Here is a 27,903-nt window from a genome sequence, read left to right on the forward strand (position 1 = left end):
ATAGTCTTTGTGCTCTCATCTCTCCTGGAACCCCAGTCAGCATAGTCTCACCATCACCCCTATCCTTGACCCCTAAGCTGCTTCCTAAGCCTGATCATCCCCCCACTGCCAGCCATTTGCCAGACATTTTCACTTGCTTTTCTCATTGTCTCCTCAAATTCTGCATGTTAGACCCTAAAATTTGCATCTTTATTCTCAGTCCAAAAGCCCATTCCACCCTCTTTGTTTCTTTCAATAGGACTACTCCCTTCTCAGTCCCTTGAGTTTACGAACTCCAAGGAATTTTCCACTGCATTCTGTCCTTCAGCTCCCCACATCCTTACAGGCCCGGGGTTTGCTAATTCATCAAGCATAATTCCTCTGAGTTGGTTTTCCTTCCCATCACCACTGCGATTATCACACTGCAGGATCTCAAGCCATGCCTAAATTATTACAGCAGTTCTTCTCAAGCTGTGATGTGCATACGAATCACCTGGGAATCTTGTTCAAGTCCAGATTCTGATTCAGTAGGTCCAGGGTGGAGCCTGAGAGTCCACATTTCTGACAAGTTTCCAGGTGATGTTGATGCTGCTGGTCCACGGACCCATGGAAGCAAGGGATTACAGTGCATTTCTGGCTTCTATCAAAAACTGATCTAAATATCATTGCCAGGTAGATTTTCCCAAAATTACCTTGGGAAAAGAGCAAAAATGATTGCATAGAGAAAAGAGTATTGTTTTGTAGTTAGAAGAACTGGGATGTTATCCTACTTTTACTCCCTACTGACTGTGACCTTGGGCACATAACCTAACCTCTCCAAGTCTCAGTATCCCTCATCTCTAAAACAGGATTGGGGCAGCAATTCCTATTTCACCAGATGGTTATGGTTACCTAAGTAAAGTGTCTGGTCAGTACTGTGCCTGAGTCAGAGAAGGCCTTCAATCATGAGTCACTGTGGATCAGAGCCAGGTTCCTCCACCTGAGTAAGGGTGTCCTAAGCCCCTCTATTAACTGATGCTCCTTACATATTAAACTTTGTTTCTCATAATTTCCCATTATAAACTGCTCATTCATTTATGGCCAAGCTGGTTTACTGGCCCTAATGCAGCCCAGCCCTTTCTGCTTCCATTTTTCCTATTATATTATCTATCTCATCCTCCGCTCTGCCAACTCCAAAGTCACACATATTGTAAGACCCAGCTCAACTCCATCCCTCAGTTATCTTCCTCTTACACTATATTCTCTTGGCACTTAGAGTCTTTGCCATAATATAATGTACTTTCTAAATCTTGCTTTGGAATAATTGTCAGTTAATTCCATGTCTGTACAACTTCTCTCCCCAATTAGAATTTGTGTTATGTACTCAGATACCATATCTCCTACCAAATATGAACGGGAATTAGACCCCCCCATTATATAGCCACTGCATTAATTTTTTTTTATTATTCAGTATTATTACTGAATTGTGTGTGTACATATATGTTTACAGGTTAAAGATTGTGCCTAAAATCAAATTCACCTAACACCTATTGGCACCTTGTGCATTACTTTGACCAAATAGAATTGTCTTTCACTCCTTATCTCCAGGGTCTTCTGGGCAATTGGTTTTGGCTCAGCTCAGAGTGCTTCCTTTGTAGCAACTAGTTCTTCCCCTAGTTTGTCCTAAGAGCCCCCGAAGTGGCTTCAGTTTGTGGTTATTGGACCCTCTGAATTATGTTAGCAAAATCTCAGGAAAAAGAATATGGCTGGCCTATTACTCCCCTGTCTCTCCATAAAAATAGAAAAATTCATTCTAGAAAATTCTGAACTCAAATCTTATCTAAAAAAGCAAATCTTCGTAATATAAAAAAGCTTACTTTAAGATCCTCTAATATGAGTTCTTTGTGGGGAAGAAATCAGAAGTTCAGGAAGGTGAAATGCTCACCCCACAGCCGTACTAAACTAAATTAGTTGTTAGAAGACCTAAGACAGAGCCAGTCTCCAGGGTCTAGTGCTCCTCCCACCCAGTAGGCACCTGGTTGTGATACTGAAACGTGGATTGGCCAGCATCTACCTCATGGAAAACGAAATCCGTGTCTGTGAGACATGCTTGTCTCCCTGCCTTTGTCAGGATGACAGCAGCATCCCAGAGGGTGGGTGACAGAGGAGTCACTCTTCTCCTTCTTCTCCTCTCAAGCTGTTCGACCATGTCACAGAGAGTGAAATCACACTCAAGAACACTGGGAAAGTTGGCTTTGAGTTCAGCGTTCTGACTGACCCCCAGTCTTCGCCAGACAACCTTCTGCCTGGAGTGCCACTCATCCAGCCTCTCTCAGTAAGTAGCCCATCCCCCCCCCAACCCATGACGGCCACCTGATGATGGTAGGAGGGGCCCAAACCCAAACCTGCAAGCCACACCCCAGGAGCTGAGATTGTGCTAAACATTCACTGCCAGGATTATGGGTGTGATTTTTTTTTTTTAATTAAAACTAACAAGCTCTCAGAGACAAGAAAAATAAATATATCCAAGCCCTTCCTTCATTCATTAAACCACTATTTAGTGTGTCCTCCATTAGCCAGGCACTGTTCAGGCACCAGGGGTTAAACAATGAACAAGATATACAATCCCATGGATTTTTTTTTCATGATTATAAGAATAGTTTATTTCCACTTATGTCCTCACACTTCCCTTGTAATTCCTTGAAGCCAAGGGCCTGCTCTACTCTGACTACAACAAATAAAAGCAGCTTTTTGTTAGCAGTAGTGAAAACACCAGTAGACTGCAGTGAGCCGTATTGGTTTTAGAAGCAAATGGAAGAGATGGTTCCTTGTACATATTATGTTAATCTAACAGTTTTAAGGAATTTTTGTCAAGTTCATCTCATCATGAAAATAATACATAATTGTTATAGAAAAATTGAAAGATATGAAAAAGGATAAAGAATGAAATTATAATTGTTCATCATCTTACAATCCAAAGATAAAAGTGCTGTCATCTTGGATGATAGAGTCTATTCTTCCCCTAAATTATCACATATATTTGGGTCTATTGCTAGTTTCTCTGTTCTTTATTGATCTGTTTGCCAGTACCAACATCCATAATATACTATTTTAAGTGTTATAGCTTTAAAATACATCTTAATGTCTATTAAGTCAACTCCCTTTTAATTCTTCTTTTTCCAATTTGTCTTAGATATTCTTTTGAATTTTACTTTTATGTTCTTCCTAAGTTGAATGCCTACTTTTCTTTCTTTCTTAATTAATAATGAAAAAATGTGAGTACACATTTGCCTCAGTACACCTTTAGCTCCATCTCATAATTTTAAAGAAACTTATAGATTGAAAAAAGGAAGTTAACTTTGCATATTTCATACATTTTAATATCAACCATTATAATTTTAATTATTTTCTAAGTTGTCTAGAATTGTAGTTTTATCTACAAGTGTAATTTTAAAGTATATTTTTCTCTTTTTCAAATTTCCAAATGACTCAGCTTTTTCTTTTTGTTATTGAAACTCTTGTTAATGTGAAGTTAATACTGAGTTTTTCATATCATGGCCAGGTAATATGACCTTCTGAATTCCTACTTTTATTAGTTTGTTAATATATTTTAGTGGTCTAAAATGATTTTTTAATACCAGTGAATGTTTGGAAACAATGTTGTCTGGACTGTAGAATGCAGATTATGATGAATCTTTATTAAATTAACCTCTATTAAATTATATTATCCAAATCTTGTATCCCTTTTTCTGTTTAATTATTCTAAGACTAAGAATGGTATATAAAAAGTTTTCTAAGACTAAGAATGGTTTATAAAGGGTTTTGGTATATAAAAGACTAAAAATGGTATATAAAAAATATATAAATTTTTGTTTTATCCATTTTCATTTCTGTCTTATTTAACACACAAGATTTAATGACTATTAAGTGTTCATCCTGCACTGTATATTTTATCTATTTTAAATTGCCACTTTCTTCCCTTTTAATGCTTTTTACTTTGAATTCTTCTTTGGTATTAATATTGTGTCTTTCGAAGTACCATATTAGCTATCTTTCACAAGGTTTGGTATATTGTGTTTTTATTGTGGTTCAGTTCTATACATTTCATAGTAATCACAAGTATATCTTTTTCTTTGGCTGTGGGTTCACTCCTTCACTCTGAGGATATGTCTTTCATTTATTATATCTTCAAGTATTGCTTCTCCCCTATTTTCTCCAGTCCTTTCTGCTAAAGCAACTTTTAGACATATGTTGGACCTTCTCATTCTGTCCATGTTTCTAAACCTATATGTCACATGTGTATCTCTTTACTCTTTATCTCTCTAAACAGCATTCAAGATAATTACCTCAGCTCTTTCAGTTAACTAATTTTCTTTTCAACTGAGTATGATCTACTGTTTATACTCTGCATTCCTAACCCTACTCTGCATTCCTAACCCTATTCTGCATTCCTAATTTCAGTGATCATATTTTTCATTACAAAAATTCCACCTGTTATTCACCTCTTTCACTGGGATTTTAATTTCTTCATTTATCACTAATCATTTTGTAGATTCTTTTAAGTTATTCTAATTGAGTTATTAGGGATGCCATTATTCCTATTTGTGTGACTGTTAACTCTCTTTCATTATCAATGCTTTCCCTGTATGATATGTAATTTTTGACTTGGGATCATCTTCCACTGACACCATTTTCTCTGTGACAGCCTCATTCACCCTGGATTGCAGGGTGGTGCTACAGTAGTGTTGCAGTTGTTTTTGCCAGGTACCCCAAGGGGTCAGATTTTGAGTTAATGTTTTGTTTGTTTGTTTGTTTTCTTTCTTATTGGAGTATAGTTGCTTTACTTGAGTTAATGTTTTGACCTGGATTAACCACAGTGATCTGTCAGTGTGTGTGAAGACTCCATGCACATGCATGATACAGGCTTGAGCATTCTGTATCCCATGGGATACATATTTTCCCCACCTAGGATCCCAGAGAGATACAAGCTTCCTTGATTCTTCCCTGAAGTGCAGAGAAATAACAGGAGTGGCTGCCCTTCATGGCTCCAGCCTCGTGCAGGGATTTGCCCTGTGTGCCCACCTCACATGGGTCCAGGCTGCATCTCTCTATTTCAGTCCTTGGGTGGTAGGAACTGTAGTTGGGTCTGATGTCACCCATGGTCACCAAGTAAAGGCTCTGCACTTAACCACACTGGCTAGGTTCCATCTGTTTCTTTTTCACATCAGAGGATCTATTTTCTTTCAAGCTCACTATATATTGAAAGAGAGTTTTGTTGTTGCCTTTGTTGTTGTTGGGCCTTATACAGAATATCCTTACACTTGTAGCATGAGAGGGAGCTATAACAGTGCAGTCACCAGCATTTTCAGAACCAGAAGTAGGAGGATTTTTCATCCCCATATACTTTTTCCTGGTTTGGGGTTACTCCCTGTCCCTGACTCTCTGCTCCTGCTGTTTACACACGGTGGCTTCTTGAATCTCATTGATACAATGGATTAGATATTATCTTACTTTTTCTTCTTTCTTATAGGAACTCATAGAATATATTTGCTCTTATTCCTCAGAATCATCACTGTGTCATGGGTCCCCAGGATCATCCCCCAGGTTTAACGATTCTCTAGGGGGACTCACCAATAAGTTGTACTGGTGACTATGATTTATTCCAGCCAAAGAATACAAGTAAAATCAGCAAAAGGAAGAAGCACATGGAGCAAAGTTCAGAAGAAACCCGGCGCAGGCATCCAAGAATTCTCTCCCAGTGGAGTCACGCAAGATGCTCCTAATTCCCCAGCAATGAGCTGTGACTACACAATATGAGAGCTACCACAGAAGCCCACTGGAGACTCAGTGCCAGTGGGGCCCAGTCACACAGACACCCTCTGCCTGGCGCATACCAAAATTCCAGTCTCCCAGAAAGAAAACAGGTGTTCAGCATAAACCATAGTTGTTTGCACAAAAAAGTTGAGGCACAGTGAGCCATTCTTACCAACTTTGCAAGCAGGCCTTTCTAAGAGTAGCAGTTTTAGGACTGCTATGTTAACTCTTTTTTGTACTTCCCCCTTCTTTTGAACTGGACGTTGTTTTTATGGTTCCGAATGGGATTTTTTTCTCTGTATGTTTTTTCTTTTCTATATTTACCAGATTTCCTGCTATAAGGCCAGATTCTTAAAATGAAAACAAATGTTTACAGAGTCCTGCAGTGTACATGAATGCTTGAACATATAACTAGATAGAGAAAAATTTTCCACCAGAATAACATGAGAGAACTATTGGTTATTGGAAAACTACGTTGTTACTGCTAAAGATAAAAGCTGAGACCCACCCCACTACCCTCCAGGGCACTGAGTGCAGGAAGAAAGAGAATTTTGTAGGAAACAAGAGAATTTTATGGATTGCTCAAGAGAGGGGTGAGGAGAAGAGAGAATGAGCATGGGAGGGTGAATCCTGGGAAACACTGCGCACTGCAATTTGACTCCACCTTATAACACTCCCCACATACACACTCACACTCACACATTCCATAAAATGTGCAAAATTTCATAAAATGCTTCATGTGAGTGAGTGCATTGTGAAATTTGGTGACAAGGCTCAGTTCTGTTCAGTGAAGCAGATAGCGTGTAAGGAAGTGAGAGAGTGGAGGCCAAGGGAAGCAAGAGAATGAGGCAATGGCTTCTCATAGAAATGATGGCAATGACTTTTTTTTTTTTTTTTGAGGTATGCGGGCCTCTCACTGTTGTGGCCTCTCCCGTCACGGAGCACAGGCTCTGGACACGCAGGCTCAGCGGCCATGGCTCACGGGCCCAGCCGCTCCGCGGCATGTGGGATCCTCCCGGACCGGGGCACGAACCCGTGTCCCCTGCATCGGCAGGCGGACTCTCAACCGCTGCGGATGGCAATGATTTTTAACTGTCACAGGCACTTTGAGGGTTGGAGATAAGTTTATTAACACTAGTGGACTCATGGACCCCCATGGTGTGTGTGGGTGTGTATTTAAATAAAATATGGATTGATATCCACCAATCAGTGTTAATCATTATTTATGTGTCAGTAGTAAGCACTAGTGATCTTCATTAAATTTTTTCTTGTCTTCATGCTCTAATTTTTCTTCAAAGAATATATATTACTTGTAACATCAAAAAACAATAAAATACGTTCAAAATTATGAGGCCCCTTCAAAAATGACTTTTAAAACACTTCTAAATAGCTTGAACCTATACTAGCATTTTTCCCTAGTTTTTTTTTTCAATGTTGGCTCCTTTTTGGAATTTAAAAAAAAATTTTATTGGGGTATAGTTGATTTACAATGTTGTGTTAGTTTCAGGTGTACAGCAAAGTGATTCTGTTATACATATACATATATCCACTCTTTTTTTTTAGATTCTTTTCCCACATAGGCCATTACAGAGTACTGAGTAGAGTTCCCTGTGCTATACAATAGGTCTGTATTAGTTATCTGTTTTATGTATAGTAGTATGTATATGTCAATCCCAGTCTCCCAATTTATCCCTATAAATATCAATTAAGTCCATCTTGTTTAATGTATCATTTAAAACTTGTGTTTCCTTATTTGTTTTCAATTTGGATGATCTGTCTGTTGTTGAAAGGGGTGTTAAAGGGGTGATTGTGTTACTGTCAATTTCCCCTTTTATGGTTGTTAGCATTTGCCTTATGTATTGAGGTGCTCCTATGTTGGGTGCATAAATATTTACAATTGTTATATCTTCTTGGATCGATCCCTTGATCATTCTGTAGTGTCCTTCTTTGTCTCTTGTAATAGCATTTATTTTAAAGTCTATTTTGTCTGATATGAGAATTGCTACTCCAGCTTTCTTTTGATTTCCATTTGCATGGAATATCTCTTTCCATCCCCTCACTTTCAGTCTGTATGTGTCCTTAGGTCTGAAGTGGGTCTCTTCTAGACAGCATATGTACAGGTCTTGTTTTTGTATCCATTCAGCCAGTCTGTGTCTTTTGGTTGGAGCATTTAATCCATTTACATTAAAGGTAGTTATCGATATGTATGTTCCTATTACCATTTTCTTAATTGTTTTGAGTTTGTTATTGTAGGTCTTTTCCTTCTCTTGTGTTTCCTGCCTAGACAAAGTCCTTTAGCATTTGTTGTAAACCTGGTTTGGTGGTGCTGAATTCTCTTAGCTTTTGCTTGTCTGTAAAGGTTTTAATTTCTCCATCAAATCTGCATGAGATCCTTGCTGGGTAGAGTGATCTTGGTTGTAGGTTTTTCCCTTCCATCACTTTAAATATGTCCTGCCACTCCCTTCTGGCTTGCAGAGTTTCTGCTGAAAGATCAGCTGTTAACCTTATGGGGATTCCCTTGTATGTTATTTGCTGTTTTTCCCTTGATGCTTTTAATATTTTTTCTTTGTATTTAATTTTTGATAGTTTGATTAATATATGTCTTGGCGTGTTTCTCCTTGGATTTATCCTGTATGGGACTCTCTGTGCTTCCCGGACTTGACTGACTAGTTCCTTTCCCATATTAGGGAAGTTTTCAACTCTAATCTCTTCAGATATTTTCTCAGTCCCTTTCTTTTTTCTCTTCTTATTCTGGGACCCCTGTAATTCGAATGTTGGTGCATTTAATGTTGTCCCAGAGGTCTCTGAGACTGTCCTCAATTCTTTTCATTCTTTTTTCTTTATTCTGCTCTGTGATAGTTATTTCCACTATTTTATCTTCCAGGTCACTTATCTGTTCTTTGCCTCAGTTATTCTGTTATTGATTCCTTCTAGAGAATTTTTAATTTCATTTATTGTGTTGTTCATCATTGTTTGTTTGCTCTTTAGTTCTTCTGGGTCCTTGTTAAACGTTTCTTGCATTTTGTCTATTCTGTTTCCAAGATTTTGGGTCATCTTTACTATCATTACTCTGAATTCTTTTTCAGGTAGACTACCTATTTCCTCTTCATTTGTTTGGTCTCGTGGGTTTTTACCTTGCTCCTTCATCTGCTGTGTGTTTCTCTGTCTTCTCATTTTGCCTAACTTACTATGTTTGGAGGTCTCCTTTTCACAGCCTGCAGGTTCATAGTTCCTGTTGTTTTTGGTGTCTACCCCCAGTGGCTAAGGTTGGTTCAGTGGGTCATGTAGGCTTCCTGGTGGAGGGGACTGGTGCCTGTGTTCTGGTGGATGAGGCTGGATCTTGTCTTTCTGGTGGGTAGGACTGCCTCCGGTGGTATGTTTTGGGGTGTCTGTGACCTTATTATGATTTTAGGCAGCCTCTCTGCTAATGGGTGGGGTTGTGTTCTTGTGTTGCTAGTTGTTTGACATAGAGTGTCCAGCACTGTAGCTTGCTGGTCATTGAGTGGAGCTGGGTCTTAGCATTGAGATGGAGATCTCTGAGAGAGCTTTTGCCGTTTGATATTATTTGGGGCCAGGAGGTCTCTGGTGGACCAGTGTCCTGAAGTCGGCTCTCCTACCTCAGAGGCTCAGGCCTGGCACCCGGGCAGAGCACCAAGACCCTGTCAGCCACACGGCTCAGAAGAAAAGGGAGGAAAAAAAAGAAAGAAAGAAAGAGAGAGAGAGAGGGAGGGAGGGAGGGAGGGAGGGAGGAAGAAAAATAAAATAAAATAAAGTTATTAAAATAAAAAATATATTATTTTTTAAAAAGTAACAAAAGAAAGAAAGAAAGAAAGAAGAGAGCGACCAAACCAAAAAACAAATCCACCAATGATAACAAGTGCTAAAAACTATACTAAAAAACAACAACAACAAAAAAAAAAACGGGCAGACAGAACCCTAGGACAAATGGTGAAAGCAAAGCTATACAGACAAAATCACACAAAGTAGCATACACATACACACTCACAAAAGGAGGAAAAGGAAAAATATATATATTAAAAAAAATAAAGGAAGAGAGCAACCAAATCAATAAACAAATCTACCAATGATAATAAGCTCTAAATAATAAACTAAGGTAAACATAAAACCGAAAACAACTTAGATGCAGGAAGCAAACCCCAAGTCTACAGTTGCTCCCAAAGTCCACCGCCTCAATTTTGGGATGATTCATTGTCTACTCAGGTATTCCACAAATGCAGGGTACATCAAGTTGATTGTGGAGATTTAATCCTCTGCTCCTGAGGCTGCTGGGAGAGTTTTCCCTTTCTCTTCTTTGTTCGCACAGCTCCTGGGGTTCAGCTTTGGATTCGGCCCCACCTCTGCATGTAGGTTGCCGGAGGGCATCAGTTCTTCACCCAGACAGGAGGGGGTTAAAGGAGCAGCGGATTAGGGGGCTTTGGCTCACTCAGACCAGGGGAGGGAAGGGTACAGAATGCGGGGTGAGCCTGCAGCGGCAGAGGCCGGCGTGATGTTGCACCAGCCTGAGGCACGATGTGTGTTCTCCTGGTCAAGTTGTCCCAGGATCACGGGACCCTGGCAGTGGCGGGCTGCACAGGCTCCCAGGAGGGGAGGTGTGGATAGTGACCTGTGCTTGCAACAGGCTTCTTGGGGGCTGCAGCAGCAGCCTTAGCATCTCATGCCCGTCTCTGGGGTCTGTGCTGATAGCCACAGCTCACGCCCATCTCTGGAGCTCATTTAGGTGGTGCTCTGAATCCCCTCTCCTCGCGCACCCCAAAACAATGGTCTCTTGCCTCTTAGGCAGGTCCAGACTTTTTCCCAGACTCCCTCCCGGCCAGCTGTGGCACACTAGCCCCCTTCAGGCTGTGTTCAGGCAGCCAAGCCCAGTCCTCTCCCTGGGGTCTGAACTCCAAAGCCCGAGCCTCAGCTCCCAGCCCCTGCCTGCCCTGGCGGGTGAGCAGACAAGCCTCTCAGGCTGGTGAGTGCTGGTCAGCAGCGATCCTCTGTGCGGGAATTTCTCTGCTTTGCCCTCTGCACCTGCGCTCTCCTCCGTGGCTCCAAAGCTTCCCCCTGCCCACCCACCATCTCCACCAGTGAAGGGGCTTCCTAGTGTGTGGAAACTTCTTCTCCTTCACAGCTCCCTCCCAGAGGTGCAGGTCCCATCCCTATTCTTTTGTCTCTTTCTTTTTTCTTTTGCCCTACCCAGGTACGTGGGGAGTTTTTTGCCTTTGGGAAGTCTGAGGTCTTCTGCCAGCGTTCAGTAGGTGTTCTGTAGGAGCTGGTCCTCACGTAGATGTATTTTTAATGTATTTTTGGGGAGGAAGGTGATCTCCACGTCTTGCTCCTCCACCATTTTGAAGCTATCTCCACTAAAGCAGTTTTCACAGTGATTTTTTCCATTGACATTCCCACCAGATGTGTTGAAATGTGAGTTTCTTTTGGTGCATAGTCTTACCAAATTTGGCAAACTTTACCAATCTTATGGTTTAAAATTTTTTTATTATGATCTTAATTTGCATTTCCCTGGTTACTTATAAGGATAAGCAGCTTTACTGTTTGTTTGCCATTCTGTTTCCTCTTTTATGAAATGCGTGCCCACATATGCTGCCTATTTTTCTATTGTTTGTCATTTTCTCGTACCTTCATAGGAATGAATCTTGGAGGAGGAATGTGAGTGGACAATTTAGCACACTAGGCCCTTGGGATTATCTAGTCCATCAAACTGCCAGAAGCAAGAGTCCATTGTAAATTTTACATAAATTTTACGTAAATTTTACGTAAATCTTAAAATTCTCTCCCATCTTTCTGCTGTATAGGGTTTTATCGGTTCCCATAAAGAGCAGGTGTTGAAGGTTTACTACTTGCCTGGAGTACCTGAGATCTTTCAAAGGAGCTTCCAGATACAGATTGCCCACTTGGACCCAGAAAATATTACTCTGAGTGGAGAGGGAATCTTTCCCCGAATCTGCGTCGATCTCCCCAGGAACCTCAAAGGTACTTCTGCCCTCTATAGTATTTCCCCACTGGATGACAAGATGTGTTTTAGCTGCTTATTATAAGGTTGATGGCAACTCGCATTATTTGTTTGGCAGTCCTCACAAGTTCCCTTTTGTGTTATTCCTGAATTGCAAAAAACGTCAAGAGTTGAAATTGACTTGGTGACCTGAGATGAGTAAGACAAGATAGGGTCCATGGTAGTTCCAAATTAAGACCCCTGGCCAATTTTGCCATCATTAAATTACTTAAAGAGGGATCAGGACATTGTACTTCCAAAAGCCTTTTCCTCCATCACATGTTCCTTCCAACTGCACTCTCTCACTGAGTTGTCACTCACAGATGGCCATTCAGAAGGCAAAGCCTGATTGTACTGCAAGGAATACAGTTCTCAAAATATCAATATAAACTGTACAGAAAGGCAGCTAAGGTTCCAACCCCTTATGCTGGCAGTACAGTTTGGAGGCTAATTTAGACTTATCAGTTGTCTGCCCACATCCTTAGCCAAGGCTTTTCTGGGTAACATCTGGCACCCAGAGCCATCCCTCTGTATCAGAATATTTCTGTCTTGGCAGATCCTGAAGCTCACCCCAGCAGCTCTTTTAGCCACAGACTGACTCTGGCTCTTTCTTCCTGACATGGACTACAGAATGAAGAGTCAAGAGGAACTTCTCACTCTTCTTCATGAACCCTCTTCAAGCTCTTTGAAATCTACATTCCCTAAGCAGCTTCAGACTAAGCCCTCCCACCTCAGCCTTTCCTCCTACCCCACTCCCCAAAGTCACTAACTCACCTGTTGATGGTCATGCATTAAATCCCAATTGTCCGCTCCCTGATAATATGAACACAAATATTAATAAATCTAAGACCATGTTACACTCTAGTATCTAGAGTTCCAGCCAGCCGGAGGTTAGTCCAACTCTACATATAATTGTCAAGAAGAAAAGCCTTTGCCACACGGTTGAAAACTGGGTGCCCAGCTGGCCTCATGATGGCAGTAGACATGTTTGCCCAATACAGGGCTTTAAAATAATTTAAATCTGAATACTAGTTGGGTCTTCTGTACTCCAGTTCACCACAGTCCCAGCACTTCCTATGGTTTCATAGAAGGCACTTTAATGACTTTGCTTACCTTGCCCCTCAAGCATTTGAATTTGTGCTGGCTTACTGGTGAACTGGTGAAACCTCTCTCCCCATTGCCCAGCCTGCCTGATTCAGGGGACTGTAGCTTATTTAGTCGTAGTTAAAGCAACTTGAACCAAATATATTCTTTTTGTTAACAGAGAATTAATAAACATGAAGACCAACCTAAAGGGTGACCATCCACCTGGGTTTGTCCAGCATGGAGGGGTTTCCCAAGTGGTGCAGCCATCAGTGCTAGAACTGGGAAAGTACCAAGTAGGCTGGGATCCAGTTGGTCACCCTATGAGTGGCTCAGGATGTTACTGTCATTAAGTTCTTGAGAAACAGTTGGTAGCCCACTAAAGCATAATCTCATAAAACTCAGTGAGTTCTCTTTTACAAATTCTACTCATTCACAAATTATCCTCTGAAGCAGAGAAAACATGGCAGGCTAAGTTTCACAAAGTTCACTTCCCTTCTCACTTTATTTACCCTGAGCTTAGAGTCTGTGTTTTAGGCATAATTCATATATTTCTAGCCATTCAGATTTCCTTCTCCTTCCAACCCCCACAGGATGTGAGAAGTATGAAATCTTCTTAAATCAGGCCAGAAAAAACCTAGAAGAAACCAAAAATGAAATGTTTGACCACTTAGAGAGAACTGAGGAAGTGCCTGAGGATGAATCTTCTGAGGTAAGATTGGCTTCGCTCTGCACAGGAAGTAGATTCACAGGAAGCTGCAAAAAAATGTTTTTCCCAGTGGTAACATCTTGCATAACTATAGAACAGTATCAAAACCAGGAAATTGACATTGGTACAAGCCATAGAGCTTATTCAGATTTCATCAGTGTTATATGTACTCGTGGGTCTTTCTCTGCATGTCTGCATGTCTCTGTATGTATGCATATCTGCGTCTGTGTGTGGTTCTAATCCAATTTTTTCACGTGTAGTTTTGTGTATCCACCACCACAGTTAAGATACAGAAGTGTTCCATCTCCGTAAGTATCCCTTGTGCTCACTGGGGAAATAGAATTATAAGCAAAAATCTCTTTCCAACCCACAAAATCTCTCCACAAAGGTGGAAGAGAAAGAATCCAACTTTATTATTGATAAGCATTAAAGCAGAAAGTGTTCCGTGTCTCTGTCAGTCTGCTAGGAGATTGCAAAGACAGAAAGAAATCTCAGTCTTTCGTAAAGCCAAGCAGATACAACCTATTATATACATGTTCTCAAGGTAAACAGTAACTAGTCCTTAAGTAAAAACTATAACTAGTCCTCAAGTAAGAGGACTTGACAGCACCATTTGTCACATTAGTTCATGCTAAATTCACATGGTAATTGGGGTGACCATCTGTGTTAGCTAATTGGCTTTACTCAAAGGGAAAACAAACCTTTTGTGTTTTTATGACAGGGTCCTCTGAAGTTGAGCTCCTATCCTCCCACAGAAATGGCAGGATAGGAGATGGGGCTCTATCTTCCTTGATGATGACATGTCAAAGAGATGGTTCCCAGGTCCTTAAGGAAGATGTTCCTGGGTTGTGAAGCTGATAAAAAGTCTTAGCCTATGAAAAGATTTATATATATTTCCAAGAGACAGAGAAAGATCTTACAAGTTTTCTTGAAAATGAAGCTGGAAGAAGTCTCTACCCTTATTTTCAACAGGGAGAATTGAGCCTCTTTTTTTTTGCCACACCTCATGGCTTACAGGATCTCAGTTCCTGACCAGGGATTGAACCGGGGCCGCAGCAGTGAAAGCCCGGAATCCTAACCACTAGGCCACCAGGGAACTCCCTTGAGTCTCTTATTTTTAATTTGTTTTTTTTTTTTTTTTTTGCATTTGGAACATTTATTTCAGGAAATACATTTTGTTTTTGCCTTTACATGCTTCTCGCTTATAGCCATCCCCAATCTCCCCACCCCTTTCCCCTGGCAGCCACTATAGTTCTCCATCTCTATAATCTTGTTATGAGTATAGAAGAGTTATGTAAATGGAATCATACAGTATGTAACCTTTTGAGATTATTTTTTTTTCATTCAGCATAATGCCCTTGAGATCCATCAACATAAATAGTTCATTCCTTACTCCATTGCTCAGTAATACTCCATGGCACAGAGGTACAGTTTGTTTAACCACCTTGAACCCCAACAAAAATTTTAACACCACAGATATACTGTATATCTATTTATTTACTGTGGCCCTTTGGAGGGCCACAAGCCATTGTAATATCTAAGATTTTCTCACTCTCTCCTCCATGAAGCAACTTTCGCCCCCTTAGGGGTGGTTTTGCCCCCATTGAGAATGCATGTTCTCAAAGAATTTGCTTACTTGCTCTTCTCTCTTGCTCCAGTTAAATGCTCAACTCCAGATGGAAGTAGAGCGGCTTATAGTCCAAAACTATGCCACAGAACATCAGAAATCAATTGTCCTTGGTTCCGTGGACAACTTCTGCCATCAGAGTCACCGCAAACCGATCAAGTGAGCGCCCTTCCATGTCGTGTTTGTTTCAGAGTGTGGCAGAGCCAGCGGTGCCCTCCACCAGAGTGCTCCATGAATTAATGATTGACTATGTACGGATGAAATCCACTCGCCTTACATGTCTGCCGTTCTCTAGCAGCCAGCCAACCAGGCAGGTCTCTGCCTCTTAGTCAGAAACCTCCCACTTTGTCTAATAGATGGGCCGGTTTCAGGTCCTTAAGGACCAGCACTGAATGTGTTTAGAGATGACGGCTAAAGCAGCAATGTGGTCTTCTGGGGGAAGTGTCTTGTTCCTAGTCTCCATTCTGGAGAGTGGTGGTTCTCTACTCCAGAGAATAGAATTGTGCAGAGGAGATGGAAGAAAGCCTCACACTCTTGCACATTTGGAAATGTGAGTGGTAAGAAGACCTTGTTAACTGTTTCAGAGTCCAGCTGCCAGAATATATCCTAGACTTTGGCTACATCACCCTTGGTGACGTCCGAACCCACATCATCAAGATCACCAACACCAGTCACTTCCCAGTGTCCTTCCATGCAGAAAAGCATGTCCTTCACGACACAGGTAACCAGGATGGAGACCCTTCCTATTGCACTCTGTCATTTCTAACACGATGCCCATCTGTACTGTCCTGGAGTGCTTCTTCTGGGATCAGCTGAAAGAATTGTTGGGCCATTAATTGATACTTTGAGTGGTCATCCTGCCTCCGATGGGCTGTATCTAGAGCAGCTCTTGATTGCTACTTTTCTTTTCCTCAAAGAAATTTTGTTTGTCTTGGTCCAGGCTTCAGTATTGAGCTAGATCGTGTGAAGAATCTGCCTTACTGTGAAACGGAAACATTTGAAGTGAGATTTGATGCACAAGGGGCCAGCCTTTCTGTTGGAAACAAAAATGTCATTCTGCCCATCAAGGTAAGATGCATCACGAGGCCCAGCTGATCCTCCCCAGCTTCCATCTCTGCTTGCTGATCACCCCTGTGATGATCCAGTTACTATTTCAGAGCCGTGATTCTTTCTCCTATCCCATGCGACATGGTAACAACAATTTTATGCCCACTCTAGGTGGTTGGAGGGCCAGCAGTTCACATCTGTCTCCAAGCCAAGGTGACCATTCCCAGTATGACACTGTCTTGTGGAAAAGTGGAGTTTGCCACAATTCAGTGTGGACAGTGCCTCGTGGAAACTATTCAGCTTTCCAATCACCTCCAAGTCCCTTGTGAATGGTTTATCCACACCCCTAAGCAAGTTAGCAAGGTAAATGAATTGTGGCCCATTGTCCCCTTTTTTCCATCTCCATTTAAGTCAGATTTATAATTCTAATCCGTCACTCTCTTCATTTCACCCTTCTGCTCAAAGACTTTCAGCGACAACGATTGCCCCCTGAATAAAATGTAGGCCCTCAGCCCAGCACTCAAGGACTATCAGGCCATGCTATCTCGCGAATGTCATGTCGTATTTATCTTTGTGCCCTGACACCTGGAAAGTAATCAGTAAACATAGATTGAGTGGGTGGACGGTAGAGGCATTTTCCAAAGAAAATGGTCTAATTGTCTGCTATTTATTTGCCAGCTGGAGAAACACATGCCAAAGTACTTAAGACGGAAACTATGTGCTGAATTCAAGCCAAAGACACGGATCTTTGAGATTCAGCCCACTTCTGGGGTCTTGGATCCTGGTGAGAAGTCCAACATGCAAGTGAAATTCATGCCCAAAGAAGAGGTAAGCTTTAAAGAAATGCAGTCTCATTCAGACTCTCTGGATCTCTTTGAGCTGTACTCGAAGTCCATGCTTGATTGGGTCTCCAGGGAAACTTTGAGTGACCTGTCCCTCACTATTCTGATTATGACATTCAGTGCTCTGGTTCATGCAGGAGCTGTGTCCTGGTGGTTAGGAGCACCGGCTCTGGAATCGGCAGATCTATCTAACACTTTGACTTTTACCAACAGACCTGGCTTAGTGGCCTTCTGCCTCTGACTAAGAGGCTGCATGGCTTTGGGCAAATTATTCAGCCTCGCTAAACCTCAGTTTGCTCATAGATAAAATGAAAAATAATAATATCACATGTCCAAAATCCCTTATTGCAATTCCAAAATCCAATAAGTTCTAAAAACTGGAGGAAAAATTTTTTTAAGTTTCGGACCCAAACTCATTTGGCAGAAAAACCTATCTGAACTGACATGAGACTACTTAACCTTTATTTATCCCCCTTGGTTTGCAGACTCAAACACTGCAATTGCAGAAATATTAATGTGTTTGATTACAGGGGATGCTGCTAAGGCTACTATGTAACATAGGGTATATGCTCTGTGTTTACCTTTTTAAAACTCTGAATTTGAAAGCATCTGGCCCCTAGGGTTTCAGGTAAGAAATTATCAACCTGCAGTAGCTACCTCCTAAGGGTCATTTTGAAGATTAAATGAATTAATGTGAATAAAATGCATAGCATACTGCTCTGTATGTAGTGTCTCAATATCTATTTACTATTATCATCAGTAGTTGTGATAATAATAAGTACTTTCTGGTAGACATACTCCCTGGGCCTCACAAGTGTTTCTTTTGCAAACACCATGAGCACAAAGCTACTCCTGACAAAGAATACAGTAAAAAAATAATAAAAATCCTAGAACCAGAGAGGATCTCAAGAGGTTACACTGTAAAGACTTTTGCTGAAAGCCTAAGGCATTTGGGAGATGTTTTTCTTTATTCTTTTAAAAGAAGAAATCGATGTGAGTTTTATAAAATACCCATGGTTAACTCCCGTTTTCCTGGTAACGGCTTTGAGGAAGTGCTTCAGAATCTACAATGAAGAAAGAAAAGAGAATGACTTCATATCTGATTCTAAAATAGAGTCCCTGTTTCTGTCATTATCAAAATCTCCCCAACCCTTTTAAAAGAAAAGAAAACTAATGTGTTTGTCATTCTTAGAGAGTCTTAAGACTGCCAGCAGGTTTACTCAAGATTTTGGATGTTTTACTGAAAAAAATACCAGTAAATATAGTAAAAAAAAAAAAAAAAAGATTTGTTTGGGCAGTTCCATAAGTGTTGAGTTAGCATTGGTCAAAATTAATAAAATGTTTCCACCAAATGGGATAGGAATTTTTTTAAGTATCATTTTTTACTGAAGTATAGTTAATTTACAATGAATACATATATTTTTTTCAGACTCTTTTCCATTGTAGGCTATTATAAGATATTGAGTATAGTTCCCTATGCTATACAGTAGGTCTTTATTGTTTACCTATTTTATATATAGTAGTGTGTATATATTAATCCCAAACTCCTCATTTATCTCTCCCCCCCACCCCACTATCCCCTTTGGTAACCATAAGTTTGTTTTCTATGTCTGAGTTTATTTCTGTTTTGTAAATAAGTTCACTTGTATCACTTTTTTAGATTCCACATATAAGCAATATCATATGATATTTGTCTTTCTCTATCTGGCTTACTTCACTTAGTATGATAATCTCTAGGTCCATCCATGTTGCTGCAAATGGTATTATTCCATTCTTTTTTACTCCATTGTACATATATACCACATCTTCTTTGTCCATTCTTCTGTTGATGGACATTTAGGTTGCTTCCATGTCTTGGCTGTTGTAAACGGTACTTCTATGCACATTGAGGTGCATGTATCTTTTCAAATTAGAGTTTGGGAGAGGAATTTATTGGCCGTATACAAGGAACTGGTTAGCCTTGCAACCCATACAGTCCACACCTATATCTTCACCAGCATCAGCAGCACAGAGAAACACTGATGTCCACATTAACAACTCCTAGACATTATAACATGCGTTCAGAATACTTTGTGTTAGAAAACAAGATGAATGAAATGTTTTAGAAATATTTCCCTGGGACTTCCCTGGTGGTGTAGTGGTTAAGAATCCACCTGCCAGTGCAGGGAACATGGGTTCAATCCCTGGTCTGGGAAGATCCCACATGCCATGGAGCAACTAAGCCCATGCACCACAACTACTGAGCCTGTGCTCTAGAGCCCGTGAGCCACAACTACTGAGCCCACGCACCTAGAGCCAGTGCTCCGCAGCAAGAGAAGCCACCGCAATGAGAAGCCCATGCACTACAACGAAGAGTAGACCCTGCTCATCGCTACTAGAGAAAGCCCACGTTCACCAACAAAGACCCGATGCAGCCAAAAAAAAAAAAAAAAGTAAGAAATATTTCCCTAAAAAGCAGTTAAAATATAGAAGTTTGGATCACATAAGGTGCTAAACCCATAACTATATAGAAAACCTTCTTAGCCAATAATTTGTTCTCTTACTATCTCCAACAACAGGTATTTTTCTGAACTTGTATCTATGTCCTTACACATTCTTTCCATCTGATTTTCCTTCCCTCTGAGCTAAGGTAGTTAAGAGCTCTCCAAATCGCTCAGCCAATCATGCTTTCCAAACCCAAGCCATGAGCCCAACAGTTTCAGAACAACCTGGGCATCTGGTTAAGACTACAGAATCCCCAGCCTTATCCTGCCCCTACCAAGTCAGGATCTCTAGGAATGGGCCTGTGAATATGCATTTTAATAGGTTCCTAAGTGAAACCAGATTAGAATAATTCGTATCATTATCAACTGGTATTTGGATTGTAATTGTATCAGACGAACTGATTGCGTTAGCTGATCATCTCTGACTAGCTGCTTAACTGTATCTTTAAATAATGGAAATATGATCATTCAGATTCTCCAAGAAACAGACCTGGAGTCAAGAATTTGAGTGCAAGCAAATTATTTAGGAAGTGTAGGGAATACTAAAAGAGAAGTAGAAGGTGATAAGGAAAAGGAAGGCAGCTAATAGGGTGTGCGAGTGAGCCAGCTACCTTGGACACTGGACTGATTTATTGATGTATTTATTTTTGGCTGCCTTGGGTCTTTGTTGCTGCATGCGGACTTTCTCTAGTTGTGGCTAGCGGGGGCTACTCTTCGTTGTGGCGCACAGGCTTCTCGTTGCGGTGGCTTCTCTTGTTGCGGAGCACAGGCTCTAGTTGCACGGGCTTCAGTAGTTGTGGCATGTGGGCTCAATAGTTGTGGCTCGCGGGCTCTAGAGCGCAGGCTAGGTAGTTGTGGCACATGGGCTTAGTTGCTCCACGGCATGTGGGATCTTCCCAGACCAGGGCTCAAACCTGTGTCCCCTGCATTGGCAGGCAGATTCTTAACCACTGCGCCACCAGGGAAGTCCTGGACACTGGATCTTAATCCCACTGGAAACTCGGAGAAAATATACAAAATGCACATTTCAGAATTATCCCTCTCAGGAGTCTTTATACAGTAACTCCTGAGAGTCGTTGGTTAAGGATTGTCCCCAGAAGGTGTTACTTCTCTGACACTTCTGCCTTGCCCTGCCCTACCCATGGGCAGCAGGGCCCATGAAATGAGAGCCCAGAGGTACAGACCCAGAGGTGCAGATAGTGGCAGTGGGACATCTGAGCACATTGGAGGATCTGAGGGTTATGAGAACAGCATTCACAGGACTGTGATGAAGCACTTGGTACAGTGCCTGGCATGCTAGATCCCCAGTATTAACACTCTAATATAAGTTACTCTCATGCAATTTTATAAGAAAACTTTTCTCTCTTAATCTAAACAGGATCAATTTTGTCCCCCAGTGGCTATCCGTTTTACATGTCACATAACAGAAAAAAATTTAGTTGCTTGTTTTGTTTTTATATTTTCCAGAAATTCTACAGCCAAACCTTGGTGTTCCAGATTGCCCAGAGTGATCAAAAGCTTACTCTACTGGCACAGGGGCAAGGTCTAGAGCCGTGCTTGGAATTTAGTCCCTCAGTTCTGGAGCTGGGGCCACTGCTGCCTTATGCACCTGGAGATGAGGCCGAGGTGGTGGTGAAGAATCCCTGCAACTTTCCCATTGAGTTTTACTCCTTAGAATTTGACCAGCAATATCTTGTAGAAGAGAAGGTGAGCAGAGACCAAAACCAAACTCCATTTTCCTACACATGCTGGGCCTTGCCAGGTACTCTTCTCTGTGCCTGGACAACTTCCTCCTCACCTTTGCTCCTTCTTCCTGTGAACCCTTCCCTGTCAATTTAAAGATCACTTTGCAGGCTTTCCTGACCTACTTCCCTTGCCCTAAGCAGAATTCATTCTTCTTTGTGATCTCATTATACATTTGAAACAACTAATTTAAAAACTAATACATGCTCATGTTAAAATTCAAACAGTAAAGAATGTATGCCATAGTCATTATATTTGAAATGAGTTTCTTGTAGACAGCATATATTTGGGTCATCTTTTTAATATACTCTGGCAGTCTTTGTTTTTAATTGGTGTATTTAGACCATTTACATTTAATGTAATCACGTTAGGGCTTAAATCTGCCTTTTTTTTTTTTCTTATTTGCTCTGGCTTGTATATTTTACAATTGCTCCTCCTTGTCCATTTTTTTTTAAACTTTATTCTTTAGAGCAGTTTTAGATTCACAGCAAAATTGAGGGGAAGATGCAGAGATTTTTCATATAACCCCTGCCCCCACACATGCACAGCCTCCCCCATTATCAACATCCCTCACTAGAATGGTATATTTTTTACAATTGATAAACCTATGTGACATCATAATCACCCAAAGTCCATAGTTTACATTACAGTTCACTCTTGGTGCATTCTATGGGTTTAGACAAATGTATAACAACATGTAGCAATCATTATAGTGTCAAAGTATTTTCATTGCCCTAAATATCCTCTGTGCTCCACATATTCATCCCTCCCTCCTCCCAACCCCTGGCAACCATTAATCTTTTTTACTGTCTCTGTAGTTTTGCCTTTTCCAGAATGCCATATAGTTGGAATCATAGAGTATGTAGATGTTCAAATTGGCTTCTTTCACTTAGTAATATGCATTTAAGGTTCCTCCATGTCTTTTCATGGCTTGATAGCTCATTTCTTTTTAGTGCTGAATGATATTCCGTTGTCTGGAAATACCACAGTTTATTTATCCATTCACCTACTGAAAGACATCTTGGTTGTTTCCAAGTTTTGGCAATTATGAATAAAGCTGCTATAAACATCTGTGTGCAGGTTTTTGTGTGAACATAAGTTTTCAACTCTTTAGGTAAATGCCAAGGAGTATGATTGCTGGATTCTATGGTAAGTGTATGTTTAGTTTTGTAAGAAACTGTCAAACTGTCTTCCAAAATGGTTGTAACATTTTGCATTCCTACTAGCAGTAAATGAGAGTTCCTGTTGCTCCTTATCCTCACTAGCTTTTGATATTGTCAGGGTTTTGGATTTTGGCTGTTCTAATAGGTGTGTAGTGGTATCTTATTGTTGTTTTAATTTGCATTTCCCTGAAGGCATATATAATGTGGAATATCCATTCATACGCCTATTTGCCATCTGTATATTTTCTTTGGTGAGGTATCTGTTAAGGTCTTTGGCCCAATTTTTAATCAAGTTATCTGTTTCCTTATTGTTGAGCTTTAAGAGTTCTTTACATATTTTGAATAATAGTCCTTTATCAGATGTGTCTTTTTCAAATATTTTCTCCCAGTCTGTGGCTTGTCTTTTCATTCTCTTGACATTATCTTTTGCAGAGCAGAAGTTTTTCATTTTAATGAAGTCCAGCTTATCAATTACTTTTTTCATAGACTGTGCCTTTGGAGTTGTGTCTAAAAAGTCATCACCATACTCTAGGTCATCTAAATTTTCTGTTACGCTATCTTCTAGAAATTTTATAGTTTTATGTTTTTTATTTAGGTCTACAATTCATTTGAGTTAATTTTTATGAAGTTAAGATCCACTCAGATTTATTTTTTTGCCAGTGGATGTCCAATTCCAGCATCATTTGTTGAAAAAAACTCTTTGCTCCATTGTATTGCATTTGCTCCTTTAGGAAAGATCAGTTGACTATGTTTATTTGGGTCTATTTCTGGAATCTCTGTTCTTTTCCATTGATCTATTCAGGTCCATTTTTACTGTCTCTACCCTGCTGTCCTACCTTGAGGCTGATCTGTATAAACTATGCCTTTATCTAATACCCTTAGTACCCTACTTTTTAGAAACTGCCTCTTAGTTCCCTACTATGAGCAATAATGAAATTAGCTAAAAATCTCTTTTTACCTCTCCTCACCACCCTCTAATTTAAAATGATATTTCTTTACTTCCAGTTAATGCCTACTGGGTAATCATCTAATTTCCATCATTTAGTCTTAGTTCTACACTTGAACATATTTAATGCTCAACACCAGTCCTTGTGATGAGGCTTCTCCATTCGCTACTGGGTTGTCAGAAGATCATTCTCTAGTGGATTCCTCAGGAAGGGACCGTGGGAACAATACTTCCTGAGTATTCCTGTGTTCGTAACTGTTTTCCCTTGGCTTTTGTGCTTGAAGATCAGTTTGATTGGATACAGTATCCTTGGCTCACATTTTCTGCACTCGTATATCTTACATACATTGCTCCATTGTTTTCTCATAAGGTCTTGCTGTTCATGAAGTGTGATGTTATATTAGCTATCTATTGCTGCAAAATAACTTACTCCCAAGCTTAGTCACATAAAACAATAAACATTTGTCATCTCATGTTTGCTCTGGGTCAGGAATTTAGGAATGGCTTAGATAAGATGGTCTGCTTCCTCTGGACTCTCCATCAACTTGGCCTTTGAATCTATCTTCTTTACATCCAGTGTTTGTGCTCTGCCCGGTTTGGATTCTGTCCCTCTGGATTCGAGTCTTTTCATTAGGTATTTATTAGATGTTCAATGGCTTGTGTTGCCACAGCATCCTCTGCTGTGGGTCAGGGTCAGTGGAAAGCAGAATCCAAGACTCTGAGATTTGCATACAGAAGGTTTATCAGAGAGTACTCTCAGGGACGACACCTGTAAAGGATAAGGAACATTAGACCTAGACAGACAGAGAAGGTAAGCTGTGATGACATTGCACAGAGACTTCAGTTGATCCCACAGGACACTCTGCAGCTGGGTTGGCTGTTTACAGTCACCTCAGATGAAGCAAGTTGGCCAGGCCTTTGTGTCTCTACATCAGCCAGCCTTTGGAATTGGCCTTCCTTTCCCCACTGATCTGCCATGCCACCTCTGTCCTGTGCCAAAGCTCCATATACACGTGGGTCTATTCTATGCTCTCACCTCCATTTCATTGGTCAGTTTCTCTATTCAGCATCAATACCACCCTGTCTATTGCTCCAACTTCATAATTCCTGATATCTGGTAGGACAGTCCTCTCTGTTTTTCTTCATTAGCGTTTCAACTATTCTTAGCCCTTTGTTCTTCCATATAAATTTTAGAGTAAGCTCATTAATATTGGTTTTCAAACAACTAAAATTGGTGATCTTGGAGAAGGGTTACCTAACTGATTTTTCACACCAGTAAATTAGGTTGCATAGAAAGTAATTGCTTTCTAGGAGTTGATTTTACTGTCTTTTATAAATATACATACACACTAGTGTTGCTGGATTTAGCAGAAAGAAAAACAGGTTGCCGCAACTAAATTTGAATTCCAGATAAACAATATGGGACACATTTATACTTTAAAAATTATTCATTTTTTTATCTGAAATTTAAATTTAACTAGGCATCTTGTACTTCATCTGACAAGCCTAATATACATCCCTCTCTGTCTGTCTCTCTCTCAAATATACACACACACCCATACACATACCTAAACAGCCATTTTGCCTACTTTTCTCTGGATCCTCTATATATGAGACAACCACCTTACCAAGACAACATTGCTATCCACAGTATTTTTCAATAACATGTCACTCAAAGTGGATAATTGAGTTCTGTACTTTTGTCAATGGAAAACAACAACAACAAAAACAGTATATGTTATTTATAAAACAAGGGGAAAATTTTTTTCCACATGGGAAATGCCCAGGCACAAATGGGGCAAAATAAAAATTTGATATCCCCACAGATCCAGGGCTCAGCCTTACACTTTAGACCTCTGCAAAGGACCCTACCCTTTGAGATCCAGAAAGTATTTGTATACACCCCAGCCTTGGTCAGGGGCAGGGTTTTTATGAGATGGGTGGCAGACCCACCTGGGACTGTGGGGAGGAAACTTCCAGTGGGACCAACAGCAGTTCCCATTCTCCTTGAGCAGATCTTGCGAACGCTGAAGGGCTATGATTCCTACAACTCCCTGCTGCTGCCTCCCCGCCTTCCGGGGGAAAACCTGCCCCCAGAGGTGTATGAATACTTTAAGGAGATGAAGAGGTCAAAAGAGGAGCAGATGAAGGTGAAATATCTGCAGAGTCTGGCACAGGAGAACGGTGAGAACTCAACAGTTCTGGAGCCCATGGCTCCAGCCACTCCCCTGGCTTCTTTGAATTATCTCTGCTGGGAGACAAACCAGTTACGGAGCACCTTATGGATTTCATTTCTAACCCTTGCAAAATGGTCCTGTTGTCCCCATTGTAGGGATGCAGAGATGGGGACACATTCTGCTCTCACTAGAGTCTGGTGGGGAGTTAAGACTTAACAACAGCTAATTCAGATATAGAAGGACACTTGCTAGATACCAAGCCCTGTGCTGAGGGCTTCACACGTACAGATGAGAGAGGAAGCACTGAGAAGCCAGGTCCACAGATTTAAGTGGCAGAATCAGGACTCAAGCCCAGGTCTCTCTGACTCTGGAGTCCACGACAATAACCACTCCACAGCCTCCACATCTGTGCCTAGGTGATGCAAGGTAATCCATCATGCATGGTAGATATTGGTGCCCTACGAGAGGTAGGGGTGGGAGTTCACATGAGGAAAGACCCTCGATGGTCCTCAAGGCCAAAACTCAATCACAAAGCTGGACTGTGCTCTTACGATCTTGCCCTTTCTTGCCCAGCACCCCAGAGTTATCCATCATCCACCCAGGATCCCCCCTTGTGTGCACTTGAGCATCAAGGTTCCAGGGAGACCTATGGGATCGTGTAGCTTGTTGGGGTGCTCACTTCTCTGCTTCCCTGTGCCCTCACCCTGGAAATTTGCCCTCCGTTCTTACTTGCCCTCTTCTTCTGCATAATAGTCATCACATGTATTTTCTTCACACTTGTCTCCCCTCTAGACAAGCCCCCATAAAGGCAGTGATCATGTATTCCGCAATGTACACCCAGTGCATGGACCAGCACCTGATACATCATAGTGCCTGATAAATGTTTCTGTAAGAGTTAATGAATGAATGAATGAAGTCCATTTCTCCTGCCCTTGGACCTGTCTTGATGTCTCTCAAGACAGAAGGTAGTCGGAGAACACTAATCTGCCCTAAAAGGAGAAGATGAGAGAAGAAGGCTGCCTGTCCACCCAGTCTCCTGGTTGTATTTATTGAGCATATTAGTTCACTAGAACTGCCACTGCAAATACCACAGACTGGGGGGCTTAACCAAGCAAAACTTATTTTCTCATAATTCTGGAGGCTAGAAATCCAAGATCAAGGTGTTGGTGGAATTGTTTTCTACTGAACCTCCCTCCGTGGCTTGTAGATGCCTGTCTTCCCCCTGTGTGTTCACAAGGACTTCCCTCTGTGTGTCTGTGTCCTAATCTCTTCCTATAAGAACACCAGTGATATTGGACTGTGGATGGCTTAGGACACTCATTTTAACTTAACTACCTCTTGAAAGGCCCTAACTTCAAATAGTCACATTCTGGGATACTGGGGCAGGGAGTGGAGTGTGGCACGGGGGTGGTGCTTAGGACTTCAGCAAATGAACTTTATGGGAACCAGTTCAGCCCATAACAAGCACCCACTATGTTCCAAGCACTGAGCTGAAGTGCTAGAAGAAAGATCAATGAAATCAGCCCCTACCTTTGAGAGCTCAAAGTCAGGGAGGGGTGGGGGGATAGACATTTAAACTCAGGACTGCCTAGTGGCCTGAGGCAGAGAGTCACGAGGGTCTGCAACGTAAAGAGGACTTAGTGAGAGCTGAGAAGGGCCCATCGCTCTCATCCCTGTCCTACACGCCTTGGTTGTGGGTTCATTTTTCCATTTGGCCCATGGAAAGGTGATCTAGAGCCAGGACCTGAGGGTCAGTAGAAGTCCAGGGAGGCGCTCCCTCTGCTTCTCACCAGCACCTCTCTGAGCATCTGCTTACTCTGCTGTCACAGAGTACACGTCCTTCTCTGCTTCCAAACCACATCCAGGGAAGGCCAGCAGCTACAAGTCGTGTTGTTGCCATTCCCAGGAGAGCTACAACCTCTCTGACTCAAATTCAAAATTAAACAAAGAAGGTGTCTTGGCTCCAGGGTAGAGCTGGGTCACCTTGTACAATGACATCCCAATGCACCCACTGAAACTCTGTGGAATAGGGGCATTGACGATGGTGCGGGGCAGATAAAGTAGTAGATGTGCTCAACAATGACATGGAGAAATGTTCATGATAAATTAAGGGGGAATGCAGGCTACAAATTGGTATGTGTATAGTACGATCCCAACTTCAGTTTTGAAAAATTAAAAATTAAAAATCTGAGAGGGGGCTTCCCTGGTGGCGCAGTGGTTGAGAGTCCACCTGCCGATGCAGGGGACACGAGTTTGTGCCCCAGTCCGGGAAGATCCCACATGCCACGGAGCGGCTGGGCC

The 27,903-nt window shown here is 41.4% G+C and overlaps 1 protein-coding gene across 2 annotated transcripts in view; it reads left to right on the plus strand.

Moving 5' to 3' along the window:
* The window catches only part of HYDIN (HYDIN axonemal central pair apparatus protein), a 354,255-nt gene that overhangs the window by 217,450 nt on the left and 108,902 nt on the right, over positions 1-27,903 (plus strand). For both annotated transcript variants that reach the window (XM_060129934.1, XM_060129933.1), the window contains 10 exons: positions 2,156-2,293; positions 11,586-11,763; positions 13,459-13,577; positions 15,233-15,360; positions 15,786-15,922; positions 16,142-16,269; positions 16,420-16,611; positions 16,927-17,076; positions 21,041-21,280; positions 25,441-25,609. In XM_060129934.1, coding sequence (XP_059985917.1) covers positions 2,156-2,293; positions 11,586-11,763; positions 13,459-13,577; positions 15,233-15,360; positions 15,786-15,922; positions 16,142-16,269; positions 16,420-16,611; positions 16,927-17,076; positions 21,041-21,280; positions 25,441-25,609 — 1,579 coding nt within the window. The remainder of the gene's footprint in view (positions 1-2,155; positions 2,294-11,585; positions 11,764-13,458; positions 13,578-15,232; positions 15,361-15,785; positions 15,923-16,141; positions 16,270-16,419; positions 16,612-16,926; positions 17,077-21,040; positions 21,281-25,440; positions 25,610-27,903) is intronic.

The sequence above is a fragment of the Lagenorhynchus albirostris genome, chromosome 19, assembly GCF_949774975.1.
Source record: "Lagenorhynchus albirostris chromosome 19, mLagAlb1.1, whole genome shotgun sequence".
NCBI lineage: Eukaryota > Metazoa > Chordata > Mammalia > Artiodactyla > Delphinidae > Lagenorhynchus > Lagenorhynchus albirostris.